This window comes from Corapipo altera, unplaced genomic scaffold (genome assembly GCF_003945725.1).
Source record: "Corapipo altera isolate COAL_440 unplaced genomic scaffold, ASM394572v1 104, whole genome shotgun sequence".
In the NCBI taxonomy this organism is placed as follows: domain Eukaryota; kingdom Metazoa; phylum Chordata; class Aves; order Passeriformes; family Pipridae; genus Corapipo; species Corapipo altera.
In genome coordinates this window covers 5,486,855-5,512,506 of record NW_020884920.1, presented here as the reverse complement: position 1 = coordinate 5,512,506, position 25,652 = coordinate 5,486,855, and the positions used below count along the sequence as shown (strand labels likewise).

General features: G+C 50.2%; 1 protein-coding gene across 1 annotated transcript in view; it reads left to right on the top strand.

Annotated features, from left to right (window-relative positions):
• Window positions 1-25,652, top strand: part of CACNA1H (calcium voltage-gated channel subunit alpha1 H) — a 133,308-nt gene that overhangs the window by 17,066 nt on the left and 90,590 nt on the right. Inside the window, exons 2-6 of the mRNA XM_027656503.1 lie at window positions 634-745; window positions 2,462-2,595; window positions 7,412-7,509; window positions 12,486-12,645; window positions 19,022-19,337. Of these exons, the coding sequence (XP_027512304.1) occupies window positions 653-745; window positions 2,462-2,595; window positions 7,412-7,509; window positions 12,486-12,645; window positions 19,022-19,337 (801 nt within the window). The 5' untranslated portion in view covers window positions 634-652. The remainder of the gene's footprint in view (window positions 1-633; window positions 746-2,461; window positions 2,596-7,411; window positions 7,510-12,485; window positions 12,646-19,021; window positions 19,338-25,652) is intronic.

The following is a 25,652-nucleotide window of genomic DNA, read 5'->3' as shown; positions in this document are numbered from 1 at the left end:
AATTATTTCCCTAAAACAGTTGCCTCATTCATACTCAATTTGTGAAACTCCTGTTCAGTCCCCCCAAATCTTTTTTTTTTTTCTAATGATTTTTATTAGTCCTCCCAGCAGCAGGAACCATCAGCTCTGGGGCTATTTTACACTCCTGCGAATCACCACTTACTACTTGGATACTGTTAGGTGAGGACTGGTGGGTCCTGGTTTACATCCTGTATCCCAAAATGTTGCCATCCTTGGCCCTACCAACTTGGCTCTGTTTTACCTTCATCCTTGGGCATGGTGTAGATCCCAAAAGGGGAATCTGTAACTCCTTGAGATGTCCAACCCAGGTTGGAAGGAGACAACCTGCACTGAGCCCCTATTCCTGTGACTCCAGAGGGAAACAAGGAGAGTGGCCTCACTGGATGGAGCAAGGGATTGGGTACAGGCTGGGTCTTGGTGGTTGTGGTGCCTTTGTTTGCTCTCTTTACCTTAATAGGGAAAGATTTGGGTGATCCACTGCTCAAACTGGGAGATCTGGAGGTGGAAGTTGTCCCGGGAGAAGGAGTTTGGATGGGAGAAGGGGTTTTGGTGTGTTCTTTGCCTCGGGCTCCCCCCTCCCAAAGCCTGTGCTGTCCTTAACCCTGCTCCCAGGTGGTTTGAGCACGTCAGCATGCTGGTGATCCTGCTGAACTGCGTCACCCTGGGCATGTTCCAGCCCTGCGAGGACGTGGAGTGCCAGTCAGAGCGCTGCACCATCCTGGAGGTGAGGATCCCACCCTGCCCTGTGTGCCTGGCATGGGTGGAGTGGAGCAGGGTGGACCCTTCTCTTGTCCCTTTTCCCCAAGATCCAGCCTGAAAGCCTTTCCCAAGATGGTTTTCCCAAGAAGCCACACTTCCTCAGGCAAAACCTCCAGGGAAACCTGCTGCCATGGCCTTGGGAAGACCCAAAGGCTGACTGGGACTTGATCCAGCAAGATCCTTTCACTGCACACTTAATAAGGGAAGGGGACTCGAAAGTGGACAGCCAGCTCCCACTGGGGTTGTTAAACACTGTTTAATTACACAAGTCATGGCTGCCCCATCCCTGGAAGTGTCCAAGGCCAGGCTGGATGGGGCTTGGAGCAACCTAGGCTAGTGGAAGGTGTCCCTGCCCACAGCAGGGAGTGGAACAAGGTGATCTTTGAAGTCCCTTCAAACCCAAACCATTCTGGGATTCTATGGCCAGTCTCCCCCTTGCAGTCCATCAGTTCCACCTCTTGGATTTGTGCAGTCCAGTCTGTGCCATGTGACACCGGGGACTTTGCCACTCCATTCCCTCCTTCAGGAACAACAGAGCCCAGGATGAGCCCGTGCCTGCTCTCCTGCACAGCAGAGCTCCCCAGCTGGAGCACAGCACTGCCAGGTCCCGGGATAAGTGACCTTTGGGAGGTGCATCCCAGCCCCTGGTTGGCCATGCCCGGTATCCCGCTGGTCTCTCCTCCCTCTCCTGGCAGTGCCCTCACTGCCATCTGCCCACAGGATTGGGTTTGGAAGCACATCCCAGCAGCATCTGGTGTGTGGGCTGCACCTTGGCACTGGGTTTCCTGCAGCAACTCGTTCCTCAGGCTGGGAACCAACCTGCCGTGTTCCCAAAGCATGACATCAGCCCAGGCAGGGATTACCATGTGCTCAGCTCCTTTGAATCCCACATGGATCTGCTGCTTTACCTCTCTTTGAGTGTCCCAGCCAGCAAGATCCTTCATGGAATCCCAGAATGGTTTGGGTTGGAAGGGACCTTAAAGATTCACTTCCCACCCCCTGCCGTGGGCAGGGAGCCATTCCACCATCCCAGGTTGCTCCAAGCCCCGTCCAACCTGGTCATGGGGACTTCCTGACAGGTTTTCAGGCAGAAAAGGGCTGTGAGTAAAACCACCATTATCCCTCCCCCTGTCCCAGCTTGCAGGAGGGAGTGGAAGCCACAACACGAGGTGGAAAAGCCTGAACTTCTTTATGGAGGCTTTTGGATGCCAGTTATTAAATGAACTGAAATAATGGAACAAAACTTCTGTGGAGTTTATTAAGGGAAAGGTTGGTTGGTAAAGCTGACAGTCCCTCTCCAGCTCTCTTGGAGCCTCTTTAGGCCCTGGAAGGGGTTCTCAGGTCTTCGTGGAGCCTTCTTCTCCAGTTGAACCCCCTTCCAGCTCTCCCAGCCTGGCTCCAGAGCAGAGGGGCTGTGATGTCCATATAGATTTATCACTAGATGAATAAGAGCTGCTGACACTTCCCAGGCACTGGACTGACCCAGGAGCTACACTCAGGGGTTGCCACCACCCACGAGGTGCAGCAGGTTTTATTTTGGAGCTGGGAGGTGGCACTTTGGTGGCAGTGCTTCACCAGCCTGTCCATGGAGTGGCCACGTGGTGGGAGCACTGGGGTCTCTGCTCTGCCCGAGTCCAGAGCGCAGCAGAACTGACTGTGACTGTCTTGTCCCGCTCTCCAGGCTTTTGACGACTTCATTTTCGCTTTCTTTGCGGTGGAGATGGTCATCAAGATGGTGGCCCTGGGGATCTTCGGGCAGAAGTGTTACCTTGGAGACACGTGGAATCGCCTGGACTTCTTCATCGTGATGGCAGGGTCAGTAAAAACCTCAGCAAGGTTTGTTCTTCGAGGGGGAAAAGTAAGAAAACCCCAAAAAGCCAAACCTGTAGGTTGGCCTGGCTGGTTTTCATCATGTTTTGTGAAGGCTCAAGCCAAGGCAAAGTCTCATAATTCCTGTTTTTCCTTTTTTTGGGGTGGGTTATGAATATCAGGCAAAAAAAACCAAAAAACCCAGAGCAGCTCAGCCCTACTCCTGCTGGGACACCATCAGAGGGAGGCAGGAATTGGACAAATGAGGAGAACTGAACCCAAAATTCTGGTTCAGAAAGTTGAAATCCCAGTGGAAGGAGCTGGCCAGACTTTCACCCAAATTACAAGTGCATGCAAATGCCTCCTGTAAACTCCTCTTGATTTGCAGTTGAAAACCATCTCCCACAGCTGCTCATTTTTGCAGGATGTGTTAACAAACAGGTACAAGGAGGATCCTGTTGCTTTTGACACCAGTTCCCTCACACCCACAGGGAATAACTGAGTGGACTAAAAGCTTGGCAAGTGTAAAACTTTTTTTCCAATAAATTAATGGCTTTAGAAACCTTGGGCTCTCTTACCTGCTTAGCAGCCCCTGGGAAGGGGCTTTAATTACTGCCTTAGCTCTGAATTCCTGGGTTTATAATGACCAGCCTGGGGTTAATTAGAACATCCTTGTAATATGTTGGGGCATTTTTCCCCTTCCATTAGTGATGTACCATCTCCACTGCACTAATGGAGTTTTGTTTTGCTCTGTGTTATTTGTCTGGAATACAATTAGGAATGGCCTAATTGTATTGAATGTATGTTTGAATAAAACATGAGCTCTCCTGAGCGGAGCTTCCTTCGAACCCGTGTGTGGTTCCAGCCCAGGAAGGAGCATCAGGGACAGCAAAAGAACCAGTTAATGATTTTTTTTCCTGCCAAAGCTGCTGCTGTGTTTAAGCTGCTGTTTAAGTGGGGAGGGAAGAGCGAGGCTGTGTTGGACGGGAGAACTCGGGATCAGAATTCCGGCGTCCATAACCAACGGTGTTTTCCCCATGCTGGACGTGCAGGGTGGGCTTTCCTGAGGGGTGAGCAGAGGGTCATCCACGTCATCACACAGGTCATCCCAAAACCAGGATGACACAGGACAGAGAGGCAGAAGGGCTGAGCCCTCAGAGGTGGAGTTGGCACCAGGAGCTTTGCTCTTGGAGCACCCGGGATGAGGGGGAAAGTGAAACAGTTGGGTGGTTTTCCTGGGCTTTTCCCCACCCTCCATGGCTGGAATGTGTTTCAGAAGGATGAAAGCAGCAGAAGCACCAGGAGACCCCACAGGGAAGCCCTGCTGTTGGTCTGGCATTACTCATGTTGGAGATGAGGAGAGGAATAACCACTTCTGCGGCTGATCCTGGGCTGTGTCCGGATGATTTTGGTGTATTCAAGCCATACCTGGGATAGTACTTCCCATCTCTCAGAGGAGAGGCTGGACTGGGAGCTGGGCTGGCTGGTAGCACTGATGGAGGACAAGGAGGAGCTGTGCAATGACTGGGCTTCACCTCTCCCACCAACACCCTTGGATCCAGTGTCTACTCCTAAAACTGGAGGTGGTTTTAGCAGGGAACACGCTACTGGAATAACAAGAGCTGCTTTTTCCAGCAAGCAGATGGATGAAATGGAGTTATTATGAGGCTTTTTCTGATAAGAAGGGAAACAAGTGAGAGGCAGAGCTGCCTGCTTTGTTTGTCCCGTTCCGTCTCCTCAAAGGAGCTGATTTGCCTCACCAGCCACACACCAAAGAGAGCGGAGGGTGAGCAGGGAAACTACAAAATAAACATATCTCCTGCCTCTAGCAACAGATTGTGTCTGAAGTTTGTTCCAGCTCTGAAAGCCCTTTCATGTTTTCCTCGCCTGAGAAATGTGCCCTGGAAAATTTCAAGCCGAGGGGAGCTCGGAGCGGCTCTGTCTGTCCAGCAGCCAAGTTGAAAGCATTTCCTCAGCATCAGGAATGTTGTTCACAAGAGCTGAAACCAGAGAGGTTTTCTTGTGCATCCACTCCCTGGAGATGTTGCAGGCTCCCATGATGTGCTTTGGACATCTTTTAACTTGACAGCTGAAGGGTTGGGAGCTGCTGGTGGCAGAAGACACCTCGTGCCTCTTGTTTTTCAGCGCCCAGAGGCTGTAGGGAATCACCTACCAAGTGCCAGCATGTCAGAATTTTCCAGCTCCAGCAGGTTTCTGTCGGACTTTTCCAAGGTATTCTTGGTTTACAGCTGTGATCTGAGAACAGGACCCCGAGCTTGACCTTGACAAGGAAACCTTTGACCGTTTCGCTGCTTGTAGAAAGTCCAGTGTGGAATCCATCAAGTGTTTCAGGCTGGCTTCAGTGGGTAATATAGATCCCCCTGAGTCTTACTTTCAGATCCTAAAGGGAATATCATGGAAATCCAAAGATTCAGGGTCAGAAAGTCCGTGTCTTGGGGCAAATCCTGGATTATTCATCTTTTATCAGCTCCCCTGAAGCTCCAAGGGCCAAGTTAAAGTGAGGCTCCAGGAGCTGGCCCTTCAACATGCTAATTTTGGACGTGGTGGTACAAACCCAGCTCCCACTGGAGCATTTCCTGCTCCTTTTCCATGCTGTAGGAGCTCACAAGCTGTATCAGTTGCACTCAAATCCACTTACTCAGCCACCTGATAGGTTGGGAACGTGCTGCCCTGGGGCCAGGGCAGTGAACAGATCCAGGCCCTGGCACTGCTCATTTTGGGGACTTTAACCAACACTTTGCCTATTCCTGCAAGGTCTGTTGTGAGCAAACACCTGGTGCTGGCTCCAGACCCCTCTGTGCAGGTGTGAACGGGCATTCCCATGGTTTTCCCACTGTGTGGTCCTACATGGGGCACTGGGCTGGTTCCCAGTGCTCTGCTCCAGCTTCACAAACACACGGGAGATTTAAAGCCTGGTTTGAAGCTTTTAGAGTAATGGAATGATTAAGGTTGGAAGGGACCTCTAAGATCAGTGAGTGCAGTCGTCAGCCTGTGTCCTCAGCGGGTCCCGTTCATCAGATTTGGCTCAGTTCCTACGTACAGGCTGGAAGGTGGGTTGGATTTTTGAAGACTCACTAACTAATCCAGGAAAAAAAAAATGTCTCTGGAAGGTTATCACTGAAAACAGCTCAAAATCATCAGAGTCTCTGCAGAGCAAGGTGGGGAGAATGGGGCAAACTCACCTCAGTGTGACACCAAAGAACTCCAGGACAAAGCCAGAAGAAAAGCAAACATCAGAACATCCAGATACTCCTAATTAAACGGTGTGGAGCAGGGCAAGGCTTCAAGTACAAAGTGCAAGGCTCCAGCAGTGCAGAGCATGGGCACATGGGCAGTGATGAGCTGGCCCGAAACCAAACCTCTTCTGCCTGTGCCCAAAATCCACTCAGCTGTTGCTTCCTGATGGCACATAAGGATTTTGGTCCATCCTGGCTTCTGTGGAAAATCTGAAGCTTCTGCAGGGCCTGGTTGCAGCAGTTCAGCTCCCATTTGCCTCTGTCCTTCCATATCTGTTTGTTTATTTAAAAGAAACCAAAACAAAAGCTCTTTCTCCACGGGATCCAACAGCTCACTCACAGGGTTGCTTTTGATGCTGTTCTGTTATTTGAACAGGCGTGGTGAGAGATTTGTGACATATTTACAAGTGTTTCCCTGTAGTCAGACTCATAAATTGTAATTACAGCCATGCTAACTAGCCATAACCCCATTAAAAAAACAACACTGCACACATTTGCCACTCATTGCTATAAAAGAGCAAGAAAACTGACTTCACTTAACGTCCTTCCCAGCCTGGAAGAGAAATGTTTATGGGAAATGGAGATGAAGCATGAAAAAGAAAATGGTCCTTTAATAATCAAGTGGAAATCAAACTGCTCCAACGTTGTTTGTGAGCTGGGATGTTCAGTTTTTGTCATGGTGGGGGAGATGAGCTGGTGTGTAAATACTGTGGAGTGCTGGTGGGGGGGATGTGGCAGGAACATGTTGCTGCTTGGAGCTGCAGTCACCTCCCCAGGAAGGCTGTGGATGTGCCACTGGAGTAAAATAAGCTGCTGGAAGAGAAGAGAATCAGGGAGCAGATATTTGGGGGCTCCCCCTCTGCCCTGAGTTCTGTGGCCCTGACTTTGCAGCTCCTTGTCATGCCAAGTCACGGAATCATGGAATGGTTTGGGTGGGAAGGGACCTTAAAGATAATCTCATTCCCACCCCCTGCCATGGGCAGGGACACCTTCCACTAGGTTGCTCCAGGTTGCTCCAAGCCCCATCCAGCCTGGCCTTGGACACTTCCAGGGATGGGGCAGCCACAGCTTCTCTGGGCAACCTGTGCCAGGGCCTCACCACCCTCACAGGGAACAATTTCCTCTGTATATTGAACTGAAATTTCTCTTCTTTCAGTTTGAACCCCTTGTCCTTTGTCCTGTCATTGCAGTTCCTGATGGACAGTCCCTCTCCAGCCTCCTTGTATCCCTTCAGATACTGGAAGGCACGTCCTGCTTTCCCATGTGTTACCTATGCCTGCAGTAAGGGTTGGAAGGGACCTTTAAGGATCATCTCCTTCCACCCCCTGCATAGGCAGGGACACCTTCCACTAGCCCAGGTTGCTCCAAGCCCCATCCAGCTGGCCTGGAACACTTCCAGGCACATGGTGCAGGAATTGCATCCACCGATGCCCGGGAAGAGCTGCAAACACAGAGTGGGTGGATTTGCAATGCTGGGCTTGCAGGCAGCAAGAATTCCAGGCAGCCGCATTCCCAGTGCCCTGGCATGCCCTGATCCTGACTGCTCCTCTCCTCTCTCCCCACAGCATGATGGAGTATTCCCTGGATGGACACAACGTCAGCCTGTCCGCCATCCGCACCGTCCGGGTCCTGCGGCCACTGCGAGCCATCAACAGGGTCCCAAGTAAGTGACCCCTCCCTTGGCACCACTGCCAGGCTGGGCAGGCACAGCCTGGGCTCTGCCAGGCTCATCCCACTGGGAAAACTGGAAAACCAGGGGGACTAAAGCCATCCCAGCTTGCTCTGTGTGGGCTAAGGCTTGTATTAGTAGTCTGCTCTCCTGCTGCCGAGACCAAATTCATTGATTTTAATTTTTAGAGATCCTTTATTGCCATTATTAGTGTTAGCAAAGGGCAAGGGGATAGATTTTATACCCGGGGCCCAAATTTTGGTGGCTGCTTTCCAGCGTGTTCATGACTTCTCTGAGGCAAATAACCCCCTGCTCCTTGTGTAAACTAAATAAAGTTCCTATAAAGGAAGGGGAGAGGTCAGTTCTAAGAAGAATCTTCTTGCCCTGGTGGGTTCATTTTCCCTACTCAGCAGTTTGAGGTCTTTCTGTGGATCTGTGTTCAGGATTAGCAGAGCAGGAGCCTCCGTGTGCTGCTAAAATTTGCTGTCATGTAGAACAAAATTGGGTTCATGCACGATAGGAAGTTCAAGTGGCCCCTAAATCCATTTTCAAGTGGCTTCAGCTGCTTGTCTTCTAAATCCAATTTGAAAGACGACCCAACAAGTTGAAATAATTTCCTGCCGGAATCAGCCACCGCTGAGCAACCCTTTGCAAGGTGCTCGTTCCGTGGAGCTCCCATCAGCTTGCAGCCAAATTCCACTCCAATCAAAATGCAGCGGGATTGTATGGAAATCATAGAGGTCCCTTGCAAAACAAACAAAAAAAAAAAGGACATTTCCTGCATTTCCTGTTCTTCTTGAAAGCGCTTCTGAATGGCACAGCCCCACATCCTGCCTGGATTAATTGCCCGTCATGTCGGCACTTCCAGGGACAGCAAAACAACCTCCCCCAGAAGGGTTTCGGTTCCAGAGGAACATGTGAGGGAACAGATGGATGTTTACTCACAGGAGTCTTTGAAGTTTCTCTCTGAACTTCCAATTCTACAGGATTTTTCTTGAGGGGGAAAAAAAAGAAAAATCAACTCAAATCCGTGACTTCGGCCGTGACATGGTCAGTTCAAAACAAGACAAAAAGGGGCTGAAAGGGACCATGAAACCCCCTCTGGAGCTTTTGTTTTCCTGGTGAGGTTTTGTCACCAGGGTTTCAGAGCTGCCCCAAAGCACAGCACAAAGTTTCCCTCTGGGATTTGGAGCCCAGTGGCTCCGTGGCTGGAGCAGAGGGACGTGGCATGTGCTCGGCTCAGAGGCTCCAGGCTGAGGTGAGGATCAGGCTCCCTCTGAAAGTTCTCTAAATCCATGAAACCCTCCCATGGAACAGTGGGAGTCTCCAGCTGGGGTTTGGAGGGTTTACACGCCTGTTAATCCCAACGCCTTCAAGTTCAGGTGAAATTTGGATCTGTGGCCAAAAGCTCATGATTTTTCTTCCTTAGGACCCTGATTGTGAAGCTTTGAACTGAGCCTTTCAGGCTCTTTCTGCTGCACTTCCCACAGGATTTTTGTTTTTGGTGTTTTTTTTTTCAAAAGGCAGGTGATAGAAAATATTCCATTATTTTATTAATATTCCCTGAGATTCAATGCAGCGAGCTCAGCCCAGGTTTGAGGAGGAGTTGCCTGGTTTGATGAGCAGCTGGGCTGGGCTCAAACCACCACCGGTGTCCTGAACCAGTGCCAGGGCAGGATTAGTGTTCTTGGAAATACCTCTGTTCCTGGAGGGAGGATCATCACAGCCTTCACTTGTTTAAGAGCCACCAACTCCATCCCCTCTGAACACTGGGAATTTTACTGTTTCAGACTGATACAATCCCAAGTCTGCATGGAATGGGTGGTGACATCCCTCTATTTTATTGCATTTTTGCTGTTTGTGGTGATAAAAGAGTTACACTTTCAGTCCTTCATCCATGAGGATCTACAGCTTAGTCAAGGGATTACCTTGGATATCCAGCACATCCCATCCAGTGGTGTGGCAGCAGCTCCTGGTCAGCACCATCCATGCCATTCCCAGCACCGGGAGCAGGATTTTGGCCTCAGAGACAGACACCCAAGGACATGGAGCACAACAAATTCCAGCTGGGTCAGGAGAGACGAGCCTGGTGGTCAGTCACCACCCAGGGAAGCAGGGACCCTGGAGAAGTCCCCTGGAGATTTATCCCTGCCATTCCTGGGTGCTTTCCTGGGATGCAGCCAGCACTGTTAGCTCTTCGCTTCCAGGCACAATAAAGTCACCCACAAGAATATTTCATTTCGATTCTGTTTGGTAAGAAAAGAAAGAAGAACCCCAGCCAACAAAAACATCGTCTCTATTAGAAATTATTCCTTGAAAATGACTGGAAAAATAGAATTCCTGCAATTTATATCTTTGGCAGGGGCTGCAGGTCGGGATTTTTTTTTAGCAGTGGTCACTGAGGTTTTTTTCAAATCCACTTCAGTGCTTTATTTTTATTTTTCTACTGTGTAGTTTCAACCAGGCATCACATGGAATGGGAATGAAAAGGAATCCTGAGCCTTGTTTCAGCCTAAGTGATGCTTGTGCTCTTTTCCCATGGCACACTTGACATTCCCTGAGAGGCCGGAGAACCCTGAGCGGATGAGGAACAGATGGATTCAATCCCGAGAATGGTGCCACGAAACAACCCAAAATACCAAAAGTAGCTGAGCAGAAAAAAGTTGTCTGGCACGGGGAGATAAATTTTAACCATTTTTGGATAAAAAAAGAGCAAGGATATTAGTGAGAGTGCGGGGGGAAATAAAGAAAAGCCCAGCATTGTCTTTCCAGTGGGAATTAAGTGAGTCTTTTCTGCTTTTCCAAAGATAGATTTGCAAGGAAAGCCTGCAGGGCTGTGCCGTGGGATGTGCTCCCAGGGGGCTTCGATGACAACAAAAGTTGGGAATAAACACTAGGAATCAACTCCCCCCCTTTGCCTCCAGCTCTGGCTTTCCCTGTGCTCCGAGCTGGAGCCGAGGCTGGCGTTGTTCCCTGTGCTTCCAGGGCATGGAATTTGCCACGTCCCTTCCCTGCAGGGTGGCACTGGCACCAGGGCAGCACGGGGACAGGGTCTGGAGAGTGGCTGGCACAGCTGGCACAGGGCTGGGCTTATGATCACAGCACAAGTTGGGAATCAAACATTAGGAAATCACCCCCCCCTTTGCCTCCAGCTCTGGCTTTCCCTGTGCTCCGTGCTGTTCCCTGTGTTTCCAAGGATGGAATTTGCCACGTCCCTTCCCTGCAGGGTGGCACTGACACCAGGGCAGCACAGGGACGGGGTTTGGAGGGTGGCTGGCACAGGGCTGGGCGCCAGGACTGTGGCTCCTCTGAAGAGGCATCCGCTGCCGGTGCCAGCCGCGGGAAGCTGTGCCGGAGCCAAGGCACAGCTGGGCACGGAGACCTTGGGAGGCTCCTGCCCTGGGTGCAGAGGTCGTTCCTCACACCTAATTATTTATCAGCACAGACTTCTTGGCCAGGCTGGTCCATCCCCTCGTGCTGTGCTGACAGAGTGGTGGCAACTCCAGCCCCGCTTGGCTGCCTTGGATTTCCGCTGGCTCGTGCAGGATGAAGCGGCAGGATGGGATTCCAGCTCCTGCCAGCACTGCCTGGGAAGGGCTGGGATGGAGGGGTTTGTCTCTCCTGGAGACCCTCCTCATCCCTGAGGTCTACAGGGCTGCAGCCCAGCATGGTGGAATCAGCAGGAGAGGCGTCAGGCATGGCTTGGGAGAGGCCAAGGTGGAATCTGATGGGGAAAGGAAGACTCCGTGTCAGTGCCGCTCTCCATCCCCACAGGATGACCGATGGAGAGCAGCATCCTGCCAGGGAATAGGGAGAGAGAAAAGGCTCCATGAAGGCAGGCAGGCAAAGGTGTTTGCAGAGGGGAATTTTAGTGGGATAAAATCCCCACCAGCACCCACGTTGATTCCCAGTGCCGTGAACTTGAGCCCTGCTCCCTGTGGAGCGTCAGGATCCCAAGGCTCAGCTCAGCTCCCTGCTTTTTTCTTTTCCACAAGGTAGCATTTGCCTTTGTCTCCTGCTCCTTTCATTGATGGCTGGTCCCTGTCTCAGAGGTTTCTTTGACCTCCGTGGAACTGCTGAGCTGGGAGTCGTTATTCCCTTTTTACTCCTGCTTTATCCTTGGGTTGGAAGGTGCCCTGATGTGTGAGGCAGGGCAGCCCCCAAGTGCCAACCCCATCTCTGCCTCCTTGCCCAATCAATGCTGGAAGATGCCAGGGTTTGCTGAGGCTCTGCAAGGTTCACTCATTCCTTGAGTTGGAATATTCAAGGTGGAATGAGTATCTTGCCTGGAAATCAGCATTTCCCTGGCAGCAGAGGTGCTGGGGGAGACCAAAGGTTCATGGAGAGGTGTGGGACCACTGGGAAGGTTCCCAGCACAGCCTGTACAGGAGGAGGGAAAGGGAGCAGAGCTTTCTGTGGAGGAAGAAACATTTACATCCTGCTTTCCACCCTCAGAAAAGTCAAAATTTTCCCTGTTTTCCAGTCCTGTGGCCAGCAAGGAGATGAGGAAGAGGAGGAACTCCATGGGAGAGGACTTGCCCACACCAGAGGCCCTGTGATCCTCCCACACCAGGCTCTGTGTTGCTTAGGGAACAACAACTTGTCTGACTCACAAGAGATGTTTGATATGTTTATAAATACATATTTTGACAGTTTCTCCAGAGGCTGATGGTTCCTGGGGGTGTTTCCCCAGGAAAAGCTGTCTGGCAGCTCTGCCCATGTTTGTGTGTCGTTGAGTGCTGCTGAAACATCTGAAAATCCCACCCTTTGGAGATGTGCTGTTTGTTCCCATTTCCTGCTGGGCCTTTTGCACTCTTTACCTTCCTTTTCAGCCTTAAAGTTTAGGGAAAAATATCAACATCCCAGTTTTTCTCCCCAGGATGCACTGGCTGCACAACCAAGCTGGGAATGGTGGTTTTTTCCCATTAAGGGCTCTTCTAATCCATTTTTTTTTTTCCTTCTGCCCACAGGTATGAGAATCCTGGTCACCCTGCTGTTGGATACTCTGCCTATGTTAGGCAACGTCCTCCTCTTGTGCTTCTTTGTCTTCTTCATCTTTGGGATTGTGGGTGTCCAGCTCTGGGCAGGGCTGCTGAGGAACAGGTGTTTCCTAGACAGGAATTTTGCAATGTAAGTACAGCAAAAGAAACAAAACTCTCCCCTTTTTTTCTTCCTTCCTCTCTCCTGCTGGAGAAATCCCAGCGCTCAGCAGCTCCAAGCAGGAACTTTTTGTCTGACAAAAAAAATCCCCTTGTCAGCAAGTTCCTGAGGGGTTGGAGTTGCACCTGAAGGACAAGGGTGGTGGTGGTTGGGATTATCTCTGCCTGAGGAAGCTGAGAGCCCTGACTCTGGGAATTTTAAGGATTTAGGTCAAACAGAAGGATTACAGCTCTTTTGGAATTGCCGCTCCTCCGAGTGGTTCAGGTCTGGGGGGTCACTGAGCACAGCCCAACCCCTGGCAGGGGGTTGGGAGGTGGGAGATGCTGCTGGAACACACAGATAAGTCTCTGTAGGTGTGTTAAGATAAGAAGTTTGATGTGAAAGGCATTAAAAGCATTTGTACAGGGCTCTCAGTGTGGGACAGGCGTTGGGGATGGGCAGCACGTGCTCTTTTTGAGACTGCTGAGGATGTCAGTGGCTCAGAGGTGAGGAAACGCCTGAGACCAGCTATTTAGGGCAGCTCTAACTCTGTAAGAGAAGATGGAGCCTGTAATTACATCTGTGTGTAATCATCTGCTGTCTACAACTCGTATTGTCTGGAAGACAAGCAGAGATCGTCCCTGAGCTCTACCCCAGGTCCTGCTCCTGCCTCTCACTGCTCAGTCCTGTGGCTCTCAGCTTTGCAGGCCTTTCCCTGTCCTGCAGACCAGCTCTGGTGGCCCTTGTTCCCCCCACCAGAGATGGTGAAAGGCAGAAAATCAACGAGCCAGCCATGAGTGTGTGTTCCCACTCCAACACCTTGATGCTCCAAACTCTCTCCTGCACCCCCAGCTGGTATTTGCTGGTCACCAAGACCCTCCAGGCTCAGAGGAACCCCTGAGCCATCACTTAAAAGCCCAAATTGTGGTGTCAGAGCTCTGCTTGGGTGGGCTGGTATGATGCTTGGAGCCCGAGGAGTGCAGAGCTGTAATTAGCCCTGTTGAGTCCCTCTCGTCTCCTCGCCCAGGTTTTTAAACGCCGTGTGATTTTCTGCAAAGTGGAGCTTTTAAAAATGAACCACGGGGGAAAACGTTTGCTAAGTAGAGATATTAAGCAGGCAGTTATGTAATGGCCATTAGCAGCATCAAAGGCAGCCCAGGATTTTCTTATCAGGGTCTTGCTCCCAGTCAAGGGAAGGCAGAGTCGGGCTCTGGGCTGAGCCTCGGGAGCTGTTCCCGAGGTGGTTTGTGAGGAATCTTCTCCTCCTCCCCTTCACCACAGCTCTGAGCTGCTCCCTGGGTCCCTGCAGCAGCAGGTAGTGGGGGATTTGGGTGGCTCTGCACAGGTCCTGTTGCTTCATGCCACATGCTCTGGGATGTTGTGGTTGAAGTTCCAGCATTCCAGAGCCGTTTGGACAAAGGAGGCTGAGGAGTTTTGCGGGAATGGCTCCTCCATCCCGCTGGTGGCAGGATCAGTGGGACACATGTGGGGTGCTCTGGTACCATCATCCAGACTGGTGCTGCTGTTTTGGGCTGTTTCCTGCCTTAACTTTAGACCTGCAATGATCCAATCCCTCCACTTCGTGCTAGAAGCTGTCCCAGGTTTTTTGGAGCTCAGTGTGGAAGTTTTGGAGAATACAAATGGAATTGGTCTTTTTTGTCACTTCTGACTCTCGTTCTCCTGAATCCATAGTTCCAGGCGTCGGGATATGGTTCACCCCTGCTCTGGTCTTGAACATCCCAACAGCAAGTTGTAAAGGGGAAAAAAGGCAGGGAGTGACCTGGAAAGCACTTCAGGGTTACACCTTCCTGCTGTTGCACAGATCATAGGATCATGGAATGGTTGGGGTTGGAAGGGACATTAAAAGACCACCCAGTTCCAGCCTCAACTGCTTTGAACTGAGGGTGAACACCTGAACACAGTCCAGGGGCCAGGCAGAGAAGGGCCATAACCCCAAATCTTCTGGACTAAACAAAGTTTAAACAAGCTCAGTGCTTCAAATACAGCTTCTTACTGCCCTACACCCTCACTGCCAGCAGCTTTCGGGGCCTTCAGCTTCACTGGGGGCATCAGGTGGAGACGTGACTTTGATTTTTGCCATCATTATTCTTCCTGTGGAAGCCTTCTCCATCCCCCTTGAAAGCTGGCTGCTTCAAGTTAAAGCAATTTTTAAATGCAGCACATTCTGACAGAAGTTTGGGGGCTCCTTTGAGGTGCGCTGGAAAGATCTCCTTTCTCTCCTGGAGAATTGCAATGTCCTGGAGGTTGTTTAAGGACTCCCAGTAGTGACTTTGAAGGAATTACAAGCAGTCACTGGGCTGTTGCAGTAGTGGGGTGGCAAAAAATGACGTGTGTCCCTTGTGTTTGGGACGTGGGAGAATCTGCCACTCCCCACCCTGCCCTGGAGATCAGAGGGATGTTTTGGAGGTCTCTGGTGGCTCAAACACCTCTTCAAGCCCTGGGGAGCTCCCTGGGACAACTTCTTGGAATAGCAGTGCCAGGATGGTCTGTGCTGTCTGGGAGTGAGGGCAGTGGGAGCTGGAGGGGGAATTCCACAAGGACTTTTCGGTTGGTCTGGTGTGAAAGAGAAACTCGTTCTGCCTGTGTGGGAAGGGTGAGCAGAGCCAGCAGTTTCTGTGTAAGATCTCTGGGATGTGTGTGTCGCACACAGCCCCTCTGGCTCCCTCCTGCCCTCCTGAGCTGGGCTCTGTAAAGGGAGGAACTGGGTTATCCCCAGCTCGTCTGGGCAGTTGCTGCTGGGGTTGTGTTGTTCTGCAGAGCAGCGTTTTCCAGTCCTGGAGCCTTTCAAGGAACTCAGTGTGTTGGAAGCAGGAGAGGGGAGAGGGCTGTGAAGTGCTTTGAGTGTCTCTGGTGCCGCAGGACAGTTCTGATGTGAGCTCCTCAGTCTGAGTTAACTCCAGCCTGTGCTTGGTGTCGTTCTGCCTTTGGCTCCTGGGCTGGTGCAGAGCTGGGAGGAGGCACAGGCAGCTCAGTTTGTCTGAAAGGGGCTTAATTGCTCCTGCTGGCTTTGCTCTGTGCTGCAGTGCTGGTTGGCAGCAGGATTTCCTCAGAGAGCAGCTTCTACCTGCAGGGAACAAATCCTGCTCGGTGCTGAGTTTCTTCCACCTTTTCCCTTTCCTCCTCTGCTCCTCAGAAAGCTGGAGCAGGATTGTGCTCAGCACACACACACACACCAGACTCCAGTGGTTGTAATGTCCTGCGTGGGGTGGTTGGAGTGGGAGAACTGTGGTTGAGGGCAGATGGAACAGAGAATAATTCCTTTGGTGTGGAGAAAATGGACTTTCCTGCCCCGCTGTTGTTTTTCCTCCACATGAACATGCTCAGGAACAGAGAAAGAGGAATCCATTGCAAAGCTGCAGAGGAAGATGTGCAGAGGGCAGCTGGCTGGGAAAGGGGTGTTAATCCTCTCTAATGTGATAACAAATCCATTCTGGGGCTTCGTTTCTTCTGTCTTTTTCCCAGAGCACCAGAGTCTTGTCATTAATGGATTCATTAGCATTAATAAGTTATTTGCACCCTACCCATTGGCAAGTAACAGGGAGGTCAGGCTGACCCTTCCTGCACATGGAGGTAGAGGGTCTTGGCAGAGAGAACTCATTTATTTTGTGGATATTGGGGATTCCCTCATTCCACATCACTCCTGTTTCTCATTCTTGCTCTCCTTCCTCCTTTCCCCTTTTTGGTTTTGCCAGAAAGATTTTCCAGCAGCAGAGCTAAGAAAAGGTCTTCAATTTGCCATGTTTGCTGTGAGTTGATGTGTCCCTTCCCCTCTTCACTTGGTGGTGGTGGAGCATCTCCTGGGTGTGGATCCTCCCCAGGCAGATGGGGAAGGATCTTGGTGTGTCTGTGCTCAGGGAAGAGGGAAGGGCTTGAAAAGGGCTGGGCAGAAAGTGGCCCCACACATGACTGATTTTAGCCTGTCATAGGGAAAGTTTTAGTTCATAAATTATTTGGGGGGCAGATGCAAAAAAGAGGAAGGCAGAGGAAAGGGAGGATAAAATCAATAAGGCAGCAGCAGAACCGAATGGAGCTTCCCCCACCCCTCACAGCCAAGCTGGGCTTTGTTTTCCTGGTCCCATTTTCCTCCCACAGACACCAAAGGATGTTGTTCTTATGGTTCTCCAGGCAGTTTGTGCCCAGCTCTTCTCTACTCAGCTTATTAGATCCCAGCCCAGGGCACTGGCTCAGGCAGCCCAGGGCTCCTAAATGGTGATTCATGGGATGCACAAAGCCCCAAATCTCTGTGTGTGTGGCTCATCCAGGGCCATCCCAGTTGCAGTGGGAGGAGGGTTGATCCTGTAGTTCTGCCCCTTGGGAATTATAAGTCACTTCTTGGGTGACTCTGTTTCTTCTCCCAAGTTTCCCAGCTGTCTCTGCCAAAGTCTGGAGGCACATCCCTGAATCCCAGTGTGTTTTAATCCTTCACAAGCCTCTGTGTTACCTCCCTCTGTGTGACAAACTGGTGCTTGTAGTGTCTGATCTTCCAGCAAAGAAGATCCTGTGGAGCTCCCGGCCTGATCTTCAGCTGGGTTTATATGGAAATGTCTCGGTTTATATGGAAATGTCTTCATGTGAGACCATTTGGTGGGAGGGGAAGGGAAGGCTTTCAGGCAGTTCTGGAGGAAAAACATCTTTGAAGTTGAAATCTCAGAAACAGGGAGGGTGATGTTACAGCTTTGTCTGGAGGTGTGGGAACGCTGTGCAGTGGGAGGGGAATAGTGAGTGAACACAATCCCAGCCAACAATACCTAATTTGTTCCTCTTGCCTATTCCTGAGGCTGGATTAACTCTCAACACCCATCTCAAGTAATTCATTGATGGAAGAGAACCAAATTCCCCAGGAAAGTTGCTCAGGGCTGATTTCCCCTGCAGCAATTGTTCTCTGCTTATCACTGAGTGACTCCTGCTTGACTCAAGGGTTTTGGGGAGCAGTTTGAAGCAGTTTTATGGAATAACACTGGTTTGACACCAGTTAGAGCTGAATTTATTCAATAGAAAGGTGCATTCAGAAACAGATAAAAATAGAGCTGTCCTGTCCTGAAGAATTACCTGCTTATCTTCTCCCCACATCTTGCTTGCTCGGGTAATTTGTGTGGTGCCTTTCCCTTATCTTATGATTATGGGGCATCTGAGATCCCTGCAGCTCGGAAAAGTGGATAAAGCAGTGGATAAAGTCAGCTCTAGGGCAATGCACCTTCCCATTTTGAGCAGTGCTTCAGCAGGGAGTGCTGCTGGCTCTCACTAATGCTGAGCAAACAGCAGGAAAAGTCCTGGGCTCTGCCTGGTCCCTGATCTGGGGCAGCACTTGGGCAAAGCCACATCCCTGCCATGCTGCAGTGACAGCACCTGCTTATCTGGGCTGTAAGAGAGCCATAAACTTTATCCAAGCCAATTAAATCAGAGATGCAGGAGGCACAGGGTTCCCTTTAATGTGTCTTTCTTTTCTTATGGAAGTGCAGAAGGAATTCAGGGTGGCCTGGGACTGGGTATCTGCTTGTGGAAGTTCAGCTCCCTCATCAGAGACATGCTGAGGGGCACATTTGTTGGAAAGCTGCTTTGCCATCAGCTGTTCTGAGCATCAGAAGAGTTGCCTCAAAATCCTTGCATACAAACAAAAACTTCCTGAGATTTTTGGGAAGCACTGCCGGGATTTTCTGTCTGAACCCTTTCGTTTCATGCGTTCAACTGTCCTGTTTGGGTGGGGAAAATCAGGCTGATCTTTAAGTGGAAGATCACTGGTGCCTTACAGGATGGAAAAAGCTTTGTAGCTGATTTTAGGGGCTGGTATCTCACAGAATCACAGGATGTGCTGAGCTGGAAGGGACCCCACAAGGATCATCCAGTCCAACTCCTCAGCCCTGCACAGGACCATCCCCAAGAGTCACACCCTGTGTCCCAGAGGATCATCCAAACCCTCTTGGAGCTCTGGCAGCCTTGGGGCTGTGCCCACTGCCCTGGGGAGCCTGGGCAGTGCCCAACCACCCTGTGGGGGAAGAACCTTTCCCTGAGATCCAACCTGACCCTGCCCTGACACAGCTCCAGCCATTCCCTGGCTGCTGTCCCTGGTCCCCCCAGAGCAGAGCTCAGTCCTGCCCCTCCCCAGGAAGCTGTACCTGCAGTGAGGTCTCCCCTCAGTCTCCTCTTCTCCAGCTGAACACCCCAAGTGCCCTCAGTGTCCTCCCACGGCTTCATCTCATCTGGGACTTGCTGTCCCCAGTCTGGTGGGGCTGAGGGGCAAAGGAGAGAGAACCCACCCAAGCCAGGGACAGAAAACAGCACCTTTTTGCTGCTGCTGAAACAAGGGATGAATCATTCCCTCTCATTTCTCCCTTTCTTCCCCCTCCAGGACCTACAACCTGACCTTCCTGCACCCCTACTACCGCACGGACGAGGCGGAGGAGAACCCCTTCATCTGCTCGTCGCACCGGGAGAACGGGATGCAGAAGTGCTCCAACATCCCAAACAGGAAGGAGTACAAGGTGGAGTGCACCTTGAGCATGGACTCCTACACCCCCAGTTTGTACCACCCCGACTCCAGCAGCAGGAATTCCTGCATCAACTGGAACCAGTATTACAACGTGTGCATGGCGGGGGACGTGAACCCGCACAACGGAGCTATCAATTTTGATAACATTGGATATGCCTGGATAGCTATTTTTCAGGTAGGATTCTCCCAGATCATTTGGTTTCTCTGTTTCCGTTGGGTTTGTCATCTTTTTGCTTGCAGAGGTTTTGATAAACACCTCTTAGGAGAGAGGAATTTGTACACGAGTGAAACTGTGAATAGAGACACGTGGGGTAAAATTGCATAAATGGTGCAATTTGGAGAGAATAACTTTTTTTTTTTTTGGTGCATTTTAGAAGAGGAAGAGAATAATTCTTGAGGCAGGGAAAGGGAGGGCAAGTTGGGACTCTGCAAATCAGCTAAATCTCAGGGATTTTTGGGAGTAGGGTCTTTATTGCATCAGGAAACTGAGAGTGTTGTTGAAGTTCTTAAGCAAGATTTAATTTCCTTCTAAAATGCATGAACCTGATGATGTGAGTTAGGCCTGATTCTAGAATTACAGGATGATACTAGTGAGCATGGTGTGCTGGAAGGAGGAGAAAGCTGTTCTGGCCAGAACATCTGTGAGGAGATGCTGCTCACATGGAATTTGAGCCTCTCTTGATCCACACCTTTACAGCTCTTCACTGCAGACCAAAGTGCTTCTGGCTCAGACTGGGGGAGCCTTTACAGGTGGCAAAACACTCCAGCAACTGAAGTGTTCTCAAAGCATTTGTAGCTCTGGAACACAGTGCAGAGGCTCTGGTCTCCTAGGGCTGCCCAATTTGAAATGATCCATCTATTGTTTTCCATTTTTAATTGGCAGTTTCTGGTTTTAACACATTTCTTTGCTCTTGGCTGGATGCCCCGTTTTATTTAGCCCTCCTGAAGTGCAAGTGACATCTATTCCTGAAGGAGAAAAGAACTCTCCTTGTAGTTTTGTTAATGATGAATAATTACTCATTCAGAGCTCTACATTTAATTTATGAATTTTCTTCCAGTTTCATATTACACCATGAACTTTAATAACTTCCAGTTTTCACCTGGGAGTTGCAAAGCAGTGAGTGTTTGCTCTGAGCATCTTGTCTGCTCTCTGCTGTCGCAGCAGCTCACCTTGAATCACACTGCTGGTGGTTCAGAGGCTTAGAACCAGATCCAGAAGGGCTCAGGCAGATCCCAAATCTCTACGAGGCTGTTTGTGAAAATGCTTTGATTCTTTCCTGGAATTGGTGTGTCAAGAGAGGAGCTGCTGACTGGTGATGAGTGTTGGATAAAGGAAAGAGGAAGATCAAAGTAGGTGAGACTTTGGCTGCTCTGGAATTCTGCTTTTCCTCCAGTTCTTTGGCAGAGCTGATGGATGTGCCCAGGAGGTCCTGTCTGACTCCCACCACGGGCACCAATGTTCTTGCAGGGAGAGGGCAGAGGACAACGGATTGTACCAGGGCACTGAGGATGACCAGGAGCTTCCTTTTGACCTCCAGAGCTTTTTTTGCAGGCTGCAGGTTTTCCTTTCACCTTGGGATTTTGTTTCCTCGGCCTGAAAATGTGCAGCTTTAACTCCGGGAAGAACAAACCAGCCCCAGGAGAGGTTTCAGCTGATTCCTTTGGGCAGAGCAGAGTGTCTGGCAAGGTTGGATATTGTATCCATAGATCATTTTGGCAGCTGCCAAGAGGTTTATGATTGGGTTTAAGCTTCTTAGGCCATCCAAATGCTGGAGAGGATTTCCAGCCTAAAATTCTTGTTATGTCTTTATTCCTTTTAGAACGGAGGGCTCATTTTTAGAAGCTGGAAACATTATAACTCCAGGTAAAAAGGCAGCTGCTGGGAGCAAGGTGCTTGCTTAACTGGGGTGTGGAAAGAGTAAATCATGACTGCAGGAGGTGAGATGCTAAATCAAAACAATTGCTGTGAGCAGAGAACATTTAACAAATAAAGCTATTGAGCTGTGCTCTCATTACATTTAATAGTTGAAGCTGGGGAGCACCAGGTCAGCAGTTAGATGAGGCCTCAAAGTAAGTAGTGCAGAAAGTACAACTGATGGGTTTAGTGGCTCAGGAGCTTCCCTGTGAATTGGTGTGGAATTACTGACAGAAAGCACTTGGATGAGACAGGCCCAACTGTCCTGATCCATTATTCTGCAGGATAATGAATCTGTGGTGCTTCGCAGGAGTTATAGTGTGGAGTGTGAACCTTGAGGTCTGGCAAACCTCCAGTGGGCATCGTGGCAAGCTGAGGACACAGCTGGTTGGAGCATCCTTTGGGATTTGTCCCAAATGAGGTGGAAATCTGGTTGGTTTGTTCAGCCTGGAAAAGTGGTGGCTTTGGGGTGACCTGACTGTGGCCTTACAGTGGCTGAAGGAGCTACAGGAAAGATGGAGAGAGACTATTTCCAAGGGCTTGGAGTGACAGGGCAAGGGGGAATGGCTTCACGCTGCCAGAGGGCAGGGTTAGATGGGATATTGGGAAGGAATTCCCCTCTGTGAGGGTGGGGAGGCCCTGGCACAGGTTGCCTAGAGAAGCTGTGGCTGCCCCATCCCTGGAAGTGTCCCAGGCCAGGTTGGACAGGGATTGGAGCAACCTGGGATAGTGCAAGGTGTCCCTGCCCATGGCAGGGGGTGGAACAAGATGAGCTTTAATTCTGTGATTCTAAGATCTAGTGTGGTTTAAGAGCTGGAAGATTCCAAGCACAGTGGCTGCAGATCATGCCCAGGAGTCTCCAAGGGCACAGGTTGATGTTGTTCAGACCACAAACAAACCAAACCAAAAGCAGGTTTTTGCCAGGGAAATCTGCAAGTCTCTGCTCCAAAACATGCTTGCAAGTGGTGCTCCAAGGTAGCAGGAGGGACAGGCTCACTCAGCTGCCAGGACTGAGATTCCAGCAGCCAAGCTGAAAGACATTTCCCTCCGTGGAGGTGATCCTGAACTTGCAGGTGGCAGCAGGACACACCGAACAGTGAAATGAGCTGTTGACCTTCCAAGTAGAAGAGTAAGCCAGAGGCACCAGACAGGAGAACAACCCGGTGCAAATCAAAACATCTAAAAGTAATAAAGGCAATGGCTGCACGTCTGGGTGTTGGGAAGGACAATAATTCCTTATGTAATCCTGCAAATGATTCATGTCTTGGTTCCCCTCATTTGTTGTGTAATAAGCTAATTCGTGTATATATTTGTTACGAAGGCACGTTCGATGGCAAATTATGTGAACTAATTAGCTTATTACAGAATAAATGAAAGGAGATGGAACCTAAATTAACTGTGAGGTTTGGCATGATATTAAGATCCCTTTATTGCACATGAATTTCAGCCACAGCAATATGAGCAGTAATTACAGGTACTGTTGTCACGCTCTGGATGATGAATTACCCACCTAACCAAAGTCCAATTTAATTGGAATTACTGACACTCTCAATGGAGCCACCAAAGCCCTGCCACCTTCCACCAGCAGGCTCGGGGTGGCCAGGCCTGAATGCAGAAATATTGGCCTGGGTTTTGGGTGGCCGAGTTTGGGAAGAGGAGATGATTTCGGCTGCTTTGAAAACCACAGAACCATCGCTTGGATGATTCTGTGTATGATTTGTAGGAAAGCAGGACCTGTACGAGCACTTTACGATGCTTTTGGCAAAACTAGTTGGAGGAACAATAACCATCAGCAAGGCAGAACCAAGAGGAGATGAAGGGAACACGCTGTTCCTCTGGATGTGGTTGGTAGGACTGAGCCTTGAGAGCAAATGTGTCAGAAAACATTACATGGACATTTCAGGAAGTGTCTGTGTGATTCAGGAAATGTCCATCCAACACAAGAGAGATTAGTCTGGCAATTCAGAAGGGCTGGGACTCGGCTGGTGCTGCTGAGTGACCTTTCCTGTGGCGTCTTCCTCACGCGTATTTGGGAAGCAATTGCAATTTTAAAGGGCTTCGTTAATGAAGGACCCTCTTGGAATGAGTCCCTGGGAGCAGCTCTCAGATTTGAGCTCCTGTTGCTCTGAGCACATGTTGCCTCTCCGAGGTTTTGCTTAGGAAGACATCCCAGTGAATGAGTTAATCAAGTCATCCAAGGAACACAGCTCCGGCCCCGGCGAGGGCATTCTCGGAGGACACTCCTGCAGTGAGCAGCCCCCATCCTGCTGTCAGGGAGAAGACAAACCCTGGTTGTGTTCAGGAGAGCTGGAGACAGCCCAGCAGGCACACGGCATGACGCGAATGCCCAAGGAAGGAAAAGCTGGATCGCCTTCCAAGGAAAGTTGTCCGGAAAAGAGCGGCATGAAAGAAACCATCGGCTGCTGCAAGAGCTCAGGGTGTTCTCGGGTGGAGAACTTCTCCTGGCACCTGGGCTCACCAAAGCTATGAAGGTGTCACATCCACAAAGGTGGGGGTGACCAGCTCAGGAGAGAGAACACGTTTGGGGTGGGAAAGTAGGGAATTGCTTCCACCCAATTCCTCCTTCATTTGTCCTCCGGTGGACACGTCCCTCTGGAGGCGGTGGCAGAGCAGGTGTGACAGCTGGCAGTGACAGCATGTGCTGCACAAAGAGCCCTCTTGTCTGCATGGGAAGGTACCTCTTCCGTGCTCCTACCTGTCAGAAAAGCCCCTGGGAGCTTGTGGAAGCTGTCTCAGTCCAATCAAGGATTTGTTCATCCTGACCTGGTGTTCTGTGCTGACGAGGAGCTCGTTTTGTCTCCATGATGCTGACTCTGCACCCCAAGCAGCTGGGCCAGCTGAGCAGGTACAGAGCTTGGGGGAGATCTCAGCTTTGGAAAGACAAAGGCTCATTTGTCTCCTTTCACTGTTGTGTGGTGCCCTGATCTGTTCCACAGCCATTGCCCACTTCACGTTGTGTCGGCTGCTGCTCATGACTGAAATCCTTCCCTGAGGGTTCCTTTATCACCTGGAAATCTTTCAGCTAACACTCTAATGGCAAGGATATCTTCTGTTTGAGTGAAAGTAAAAATTGTGTGTTCTTCAATGCACTTCTGCTGTGACCAAACACAGGAATGAGCTCGGGGTCCCTCCTTGTCTGTGCTGTCACTCAGCCAAGAAAGGATCTTGTCTGAGGAGATGGGAAGCACAAACCTCCAATCTGAGACCTACTGACAGGACAGGATTGGCAGGGGCATTCTTAGAATCACAGATGGTTTGGGTTGGAAGGGACCTTTAAAGCCCATCCAGTGCCACCCCCTGCCATGGGCAGGGACACCTTCCACTAGCCCAGGTTGCTCCAAGCCCCGTCCAACCTGACCTGGGACACTTCCAGGGATGGGGCAGCCACAGCTTCTCTGTCAGTTTGAAGCCATCCCCCCTTATCCTATTCCTCTGGGGTCCTACTTAGTCTACTTTCTCCTGGCTGGGCTGTCACTCAGATATTAAAGAGGACCTTTTTGGGGTCCTGTGTCTCCATTGCTGGGACCTCAGGACACCTCAGCCAAGCTCTTTACAAAATTCCAGCTCAGGAAGTGTTTCCCCAATTGTCCAAGGATCCTAGAAATGCTCTTGCTTGCCTGTCTGCTGCAACCTCTGTTCTCCCACTTCCAGTAGTCTTTAAAAATTTTGAGGAAGAGCCAAAAGACACTGGAGCAGAAGGAAAAGGGTCTGAGGTTTCCAACTGCAGTTGTGTTTGTGTGTGCAGTGTATTTTTTAGCCCTGTTTTTAGAAGGAGCTGTCACAGTGTGTGCCCATGTTTTCAGTGCTCATTGAGTACATAGTTTTTTGGCCAAAAGGACTTTTTTTGTCGAATGGTTCGTTCTTTAAATCAGAGATATGTGTCACCAATGCTTATCTGTGCTGGATTTGGCAAGAAAATAGTTCGAAGCTTTTCATTTCCACTGCTTCAGGATGATGCTTTGTCACTCAACTTGAATCTGGTTTAGATCACTGAAAATATTTCCCTCTAAATCGTGGGGTTCGAGTTTTGTTGGTGTTGCCTTTTTTTTTTTTAATTTGGTCAGCCAAATAAACATCACTTTCTTCACTTGAAGAGCTTTCATGCTGAACAACCAATCTAAAAATATCCAGCCCTTTTAAAGCATCTCCGAGTGTGCTTCCAAGAGGATTAGTTGCTTTTGGAAAATCTCCTTCATTTTGAAGGTTAGAAGGAATTGTCCCGAATAGCACAAGTTAGAGAGGCCACCTTGATCCTTGGTGTGGTGCACTAACCTGGGGGTGTTGGAGGGACCCAGAAAACCTTCTGCAGCCTCTAGTTTTGGAAGAGTTTCACCCTGCCTCTCTGGTGGATTCTTGTGTTTAGAGTAGGAAGAGGGGTGTCTTCAGCAAGCCATGACCTAAACTGGAGTCCAGTGAGGTGATGAGAAAGCTGCTGGTCCTGAAGTACATCAACAACTGACCCCAGGGAATGGCTGGAGCTGTGTCAGGGCAGGGTCAGGTTGGATCTCAGCAAAAGGTTCTTCCCCCAGAGGCTGGTTGGGCACTGACCAGGCT